At 41.1% G+C, this 7,705-nt stretch overlaps 1 protein-coding gene across 4 annotated transcripts in view; it reads left to right on the top strand.

Moving 5' to 3' along the window:
• The first annotated feature begins 7,130 nt into the window (after window positions 1-7,130).
• Window positions 7,131-7,705, top strand: part of LOC120523318 (interstitial collagenase-like) — a 66,571-nt gene continuing 65,996 nt past the window's right edge. For 3 of the 4 annotated variants that reach the window (XM_039744532.1, XM_039744528.1, XM_039744529.1), the window contains exon 1: window positions 7,131-7,257. In XM_039744532.1, the coding sequence (XP_039600466.1) occupies window positions 7,150-7,257 (108 nt within the window). In that variant the 5' untranslated portion in view covers window positions 7,131-7,149. The remainder of the gene's footprint in view (window positions 7,258-7,705) is intronic. The other variant, XM_039744530.1, reaches the window with a different exon arrangement.

The raw sequence follows: 7,705 nt of genomic DNA, 5'->3' as shown, positions 1-7,705 counted from the left end.
CCAGCTCCAACCCACAAACACATTATTTCTGCAGAGACTGTCTCAGGTGAAGTCAAGTGTAAGATGAAACCTGTCATCATATCGTAGCTATCATGCTGGCTTTGAGCTAATAATAGCCTTAGAGAATAAGGAACCAATCCTCCGGATTTTAAATGTTTTTAGTTGTAAAGCCAAGTTTACCTCTGTAACATTTAAGACACAAATTCTGGCAATGTCTATTCATTTCAATATAATTTATACTCATAAATTAGTGCAAAAGGAAGGGTGTTAGTAAAGGGTGCCCTGCTCTCCATCTCATTTCAGCAAGCCTTCTTTATTTGTTTTGTCTTTTCATGTATAGGGTTCCAAACTTACCCTGTTACCAGCAATTAAGTCATTCAACTGTGTAAATCAATCCAACTCTCCTGAGTATTTCAAAGTGAGTAACTCCCACATCAGGTGAATATGTTTGAACAGACTGATGTGAAGAGTTATTTGTGTTTGTAAAGTTCAAAGGCTTTCAGCGACACATCAAGTGAAGCAAATATGCATTGCTTTTAAACATGGACCTTGGCATCAAATTAAAACTGCTGACAAGAATAGATTGTTTGTTATGTGAATGGTATAATGACAATGATGATGATAATCTGAAATCGAATTTCATACTGTACATGGAGAAATTCTGTGCAGGCTAAAGAATCCTGGAACAGGTGATATTGGTGGTAGCCTTAGGCACGTAAACACAGAACCAGTCCAACACATAAGATAAGATACAATAAGATAAGATAAACTTTATTGCCTGGGGGAGAATTGTTTTGTTCAAAGGGGTAAGCAGATCTCACAACACTTTATAACTCTAAACAGGCACAAAGATAAAGTAAACTGACATATACTGTATATAGGAACGTCTCAGAGGAAGGAGGTCTGAGTTATTTGCCCTCAAGAGGCATCTTCTCGGAACTGTGTAGGGATATGATTAAGAATATTAGCGACAGCTCCCTCTCTTATCCTGGAGTGGTGCCATATATCTGAGGTGAGCCGATAAGATGATCAACAGATGTGCATGTGTGACTATATATAGTGTCACATGCATTACATTATCATAATTAAGATAATTACATTATGTGAATGTAATTCTTTGCCAAGACATGAGGGGCTACTGTGTAATAATGATTTCTTTTCTTCTTTCCCTTCTGCTGGAAGAAAGGCTGACGTATTTCCATCCATGACATCACTTCTGGGGTTACACCACCTGGATCTACCTCTTCCTCTCTGAATCCTACATAATAGGAAGCAGCACTTTCTTGGGCTCACTGAGTGAACCTCAGAACAACTCAGCCTTTTCGCACTGTACAACACCTTTTTTATGCCTTTCACGTATCATTTAATATACGGGGTTTGCCTATGGTGCTCCAGACCTCTATCACTCTCTTGTGTGTCTTTACTTTATATATATACATATACATATATATTGCAAATTTCCCCTTGAGATTAATAAAGTATCTATCTATCTATCTATCTATCTATCTATCTATCTATCTATCTATCTATCTATCTATCTATCTATCTATCTATCTATCTATCTATCTATCTATCTAAAACCTTGGTAATCCATCACTCAGTTAGCCGTCAGTCTCCAGGGAAAAAAGCAACTATTACTACTGCCACACGATATGCTGCAAGCTGTGCACATTGGAACAATTCTCTTTTTGCTAGCACATAGTGTTTTCCCCAGCACCACTTGTCATGCCGCATTATATATCTTCAGCTTTAATAGCGTTTCATAGCTTTTCTCTTTTGTTATAACTAAACTACTATGCATTGTTATGGCTGATAAGCATATGTGTGTGGTGTTGGAACTGTCACAGAAAATTTTAATTATTAAACATTTATGAAACAGCAAAAGTGCTTCAAATATTGCTTCAATTTACAGAGTAGGAAGAACAACAGTGAACAATATAAAGCGTGATGCCAACAAAATCGAAAAACGTGTCAAAAATGGAAACCAGTGACGGTTATTTTATATTAATGTTAATGTTCTTCTGCATTGTAATTTTCTATTTATATTCTGTTACGTTATGTTTTTTAAATATATTGTGATGTGTAGGCAGCTTGTGATGCCATTTGTGGGAGCAAAAGGATGGAATGCTGGGTAAGTAATAGAACTGGGTGAAGGGTTTCTGTTCTGTGAGGGATGGACACACCTCTTAGGTGCTGAGTGACAGGTGAAGTTAGGAGAAAAAGGAAGGTGCGGCAAAAGGATACAATAAGCAGGAGTGTTGGCTGTATAGAAAAAGACAATGTGAGTGACAGGAGATAATTATTAGTAGGAAAAGCTTTCTTTTATTGTTTTGGAGATGTGCTCTGTAGCCCAGATAATTGAGCATAAGACAGGGCACCATTTGTTATGGAATGAAGACTCTAAGTAAAATGTAGAAAACTCCAGTACCTCTGAGTTGTATTTTCTTATTATGTCTGTCATCACAATATTATATAAATTAATTAATTTTGTTAATACTATATTATATTTTGTTAATATAGTTTTTTTGTTGTAAATAAATATGACTACTCACTAAATTAATCTACTGTATATCATTTTTAAAGTAGCTGTTCTGTTATCTGTCTTTTCTCTTATTTGTCACCCCCGACAGATAATCAAAGTTTTACTGTATTATAACACTAGAGGGCACTGTCACTCCTCTAACCCAACAGACAGACACTGACAACATGAGTTAAAAGCACCAAGAACACATCTTATTCCTTTTCTTTTCTTCACAGTGCTCTCCACCACCACAGCCTCAAGCAATAAACAATTACACAGCACATATACTATTCTTTCTCTGTTCTCTTTCTCCTCCACACCTCCCAACAAGCTTTGTCCAACTCCACCCGACTCTGGCTCCCTGCTGGGTTCACAGCAGTCCTTTAAATAGTGTCTGTCCTGGACGTACTTCAGTCCTTTTGATCACGTGACTTGCCAGCACTTTGGGTCGGATAGAGAACTGATGTTTTTCTTCAGCCTGGAAGTACTTCTGGGCTTCTGTTCCCATGACATTCTAGTACTTCCGGGTTATGTAGAAAATAAGAGTGTTGAAATCCAAAGTCCATGATGCCCGGCAAGATTCTGGGGCACCGTTATGCAGCAGGGAAGATGTCATTGTGCGTCTGGGGGGAGGCAGTGTCCCAAAGTATATGCCTTCCCCCATCCTTCCACTCTTTGGCCAGCCATCACAGTATATAAATACTGTATATATAGATACAGTATACACATAAACACGCATACACATACACAAACACACACACTTATATATATATATACAATATATTGTGACCACCAGGGGGTGCACAGCTCCCCAAACACCTGACACAACAGACTGAGGCACAGCACAGTCTTTATTCAGCTTTTCTTCATTCCCACCAATGCAGCACGGCACAGTAATAAGCACAATCCCATACACTCTGCTTTCTCTTTGTCTCTTCTTCTCTCTCTCTCTTCCACCTCCACTCCTCCCTCAATCTTTGTCCTCTTCCTCCTGACTCTGGCTCCTTGAATGGAGTGACATGGCTCCTTTTATAGAGCACCTGGAAGTGTGTGGCAGCAGAGTAAGTCCTGTAGAGGTTGAGCTTCCATGCTCCAAACCTGTGGCACCATAATAAACCAGGGGGACTGCCCAGGTCCTTCCATCATGGAGGCATCCCAGCTGGGTAAGATCCCCAGCCATCTGTCACAATATATATATTATGACGAATGGCCTGGGCCATTACCCTGCCAGGACAGCAGCTGGGTTGAAGGACAGAGACAGAGACCATATTTAGGACAATATGTTTTGAGAAACAATAGAAGGAAGACACCCTAGGTTACTACAGAACCACGGATCCTGGCAGTTGTAGTTTGGAACAGCCCTGTTGGGTTCTGTGGGTGCCACCAGGGGGTGTTGCAGGTACAGATGAATCAATTGCGGTATCACTTCCGCCACACCCAGAAGTGAAACTGGAAGAAGGTCAAGAAACACCTGGAGCATTTCCGGGTGTGCTATAAAAGGAGCTGCCTCACCTCTAGTCGGAGAGCCAGAGTTGGGAGGAGGTGGACAAAGCTTGCAGGAGGAGAAGTTGAGAATTCAGAGAAAAAGAGAGAGGAAGAAAAGGACTGTGTACTGTAAATTTGGTGCTTCCTTATTGAAGAATAAACATATGCTGTCTTGAACATGAATACTGTGTGTGTCTGTGTCGGGGTTGGGGGAGCCGTTGAGGTTGCGCCCCCTGGTTGTCCACTACATATGTGTGTGTGTGTGTGTATGTGTGTACAGTATATATATATATACACAGTACATTATACTGTATATGAAACAAACCCCAAGACTAAACTGAGTTTAGTCAGTGCATGACCAATTGGTCCAGGCCCTCAGCCAGAAGCAGGCTTGCAGCATCCAGCATGAAAACAATTTCAGATACTTGAAAAGAATAGTAATTTTCCAAATAAGACATTGTTTTTAGCATATGATATGAAATTGGGAGAAAAAAAAGATAAAGTTGAAGGTTGTTGAAAACATTTTAACAATACACTACATTACGAAGGGAAGCTTATTCCTCATGTAGAACAACATCTGGTGGGGCTGAGCCCAAACAGTCCTTAAATCAGACACACCACTGGTAATTTCATATTGATTTGTCTACAACAAATAACAGGATCCCTGTATAGTCTAAGCAAACATCCTCTTCCCAGTGTGACAGATTGGGAGTGTATCACTCCCTTGAACCCCTGTCCACGACTCCAGACACCAGGTAAAAGTCCAAACAATGACTTTATTAAATTGCCACAGTGCACAAAGCACCCTCTCCTCCACTATATTCATAAACTGTCGCAGGCGGCTGGGGGTGGAGCTCAGCCGGGACGTCCAGGAGGACCGGAGGAGGGCTTGTACCTCCTCCAGACCACGAGGGGGCGACCGCCCTGGTTGTGTTGGGGGCCACGGGTAAAGGTCTTGGAAGTCCAACCAGGTAGGGGCCTGTGGCCACCGCCAGGCGGTGCCCCGGTGCCTGAAGAAACCTGGAGCCCAGCACTTCCGCCACACCAGGAAGTGCTGGGGGGAAGATGACAGGGGACACCCGGAGGGCTTCCGGGTGTGCAGCCGGCACTTCTGCCACACTGGGGCGTGTCTGAACAGCTGGAGCCCATCCGGGTTCCTATATAAGGGGCCGCCTCCCTTCATTCAGGAGCGGAAGTCGGGTGGAAGAAGGACAGAGCTGGAGAAAGGACTGGAGGCGGCTGGAAAGGCATTTGGATTGTGAGGCCTGGACTTTGGGGGATCGGTGCTGGAGGCACTGGAAAGTGCACTGAACTTGTAAATATTATAAATAAATAATATTGTTATTTTGTGTGTGTTGGGTGAACAACGATGTCCGTCTGTCTGTGTCCGGGCGCCCTTTCACAAAACAAATCACAATAATACACAATAAACAATCCTCCAACTCCCAGACGCGTTGCCACCCTTCCACCCAGATCAGCTCACCGTCTGGGAGCTCCCATAGTCTTTTTATTCTCCCTGACCCGGAAGTGTTCCCAATCCCCAGTCCATGTGATTCAATATCACTTCCGGGTCAGGTACAAGTCCTTCTTCTTCACCCCGGATGCACGTTGCTCTTCCTTTGATGCACTTACGGGTTATAGGGCACAAAGAAGTCTTCGGTCCTCCCTGCAGCTCCCTCTTGTGGCCCCTGTGGTATCCAGCATGGCTGAGGATAAAAACTACAAAGTCCATGACTCCCTGCTGGTCTTCGGGGCACCTCCATACTGCAGGGAGGGCTCCATCTGGCGGCCTGGGGGTATTGGCCAGGATGACAAGCCAGCCAAATGCCACACCAGGTATGCAGACCCTCACAAGAAAAAATGTGCAAACTCCCTACATACACCATCCAGCTGCTGGAGTTGATCCCAAGCTGCTAGAAAAATATATATGTTCCACATTATTAAGAGAAAACCCTTTCAGGCTGAAAATACAATGGACAGCATTACAACACTTGAAGGCAATAACCAGGTAAAATTCTTTTGAGATATCCAGCCCTAACTCTAAGTATATTCTAGATGTAAAAGTTTCAACAGAAAACATTCTTGTTACCAGCATAGTTCATAAGATGGTGGACAATCATCCTAAACATGTTGGATTCAATACTGATCAAGCAACTTTATTAATAAAGATGGCATCAAGAACAGGTAGAGAATGTAGGTGATAGGAAGCTGCCTTCAGAGTGCTGTTCTTGGGGAATCAGTTAAACTGCCCCTTTAAATTGATACTAATAATAATTAGGTATGTTATTTATACCAACACACAGTAACTATCTACATGAAGTATATACGTTTGGTGTGGGCTTTTCTTTAGGTGTTCTGATTTCCACTCATATTTCAAAGATCTCATAGTTAAGTTAATTAGCAACTCTAAAATGGCTCAGTCCACAGGCTGATCCCTTATCTCTATTGGCGAAGACTTAAACTGTGGTCCTACACTGAACTGGATTAGTGGTGTTAATAATGTTATGCCATGTTATTTTTACAATTGAGCGCACTTCATCTTATTAAGAACTAACTTAGGTGCTACATGGATTTAATGATTTTTATAAACGATTTTACTCTGATTCCCCTAATATTTTAATTTGGAATGCAAAGAACATTGGAATTCAAAGAGGTGTGATGTCTCAGATGCTTCTGTTGAATCCATTACACTTGCTGTTGTTCCAAAGCAATATTGTTCCAATAAAGCAAAGAATATTTATGCTGTCCTTTTCTCTGGTCACCCATAAGGACTCTAATGACTCTTGGTAATGTACTAAACTGGTTTCTTCATTCCATCCTGCTAATAGTATAGATCTAGCTGAACACTGACCGGCACAATTAAGCTTCTTGTTTTGATGACTCTAATTGAAGATAAATCCTTACTCCAGTACGACACATGAAAGCAGTCCTATTTATTTAAACCTCCAGTAAAATTCTGTCGGATGTTTTGTCAGTTTATCCTATCCGCCTTGACCCTATCTCATAGTTTAAATGTCATTTTCTTGTTTGGACTTGAGCCACTATATGGTGGGCAGGCAGTTACATCTGGTTCACTTGTATTTAAAGTGAGTGCTTGTAGGCTGATAATAAACGGTGGCTAAAATCAAGGGGCCCTGAGGAAGATGAGTAATCGCTGGATCCCTTTATATGTTTGTTTGGAGCTGTCTTTTGTACTAAGTGCACCACTCTTCTCTGTGAGGAGTCAAGAGGACAATGTGAAATATGCAGAGGTAATTCAGTTTATCACTTTGCAGAGTATTCATGCATTTAAGAGATGTCCTCAGATAATTTTGAGGAATGCAATTGAAATTTATAAATGTAAACCTTGGGCAGACTGACTCTGACACAGATCAATGTGTCACACAGTAAGTGTCTTTTGTAAATTTCAGAAATTGCTGTAAATTTACTATACAGATTGATATGAATTTTTAAAGAATGCACTTATTGGAAATAATAACTGTTACATTTACTTTGGGCTTTTCAAGAGTAGATCTTGCTTGAAATATGGCCGCTTCCATCTTATGTGTATGAAGTGAACACAAAGGGAGTGGTATAGTGGACTTTTTTTTATTCTTTTTTTGCTATTTTCAAAGTTAAATATTAAATATATTTTCATTTTGGAGTGTGTATTGCTAGTTTAATTACATAATATCTCTCTAAGAAAGTCAAAGTTAGTAG

The sequence above is a fragment of the Polypterus senegalus genome, chromosome 2, assembly GCF_016835505.1.
Source record: "Polypterus senegalus isolate Bchr_013 chromosome 2, ASM1683550v1, whole genome shotgun sequence".
NCBI classification, from domain to species: domain Eukaryota; kingdom Metazoa; phylum Chordata; class Cladistia; order Polypteriformes; family Polypteridae; genus Polypterus; species Polypterus senegalus.
This window is presented reverse-complemented; position numbering and strand designations above follow the sequence as displayed.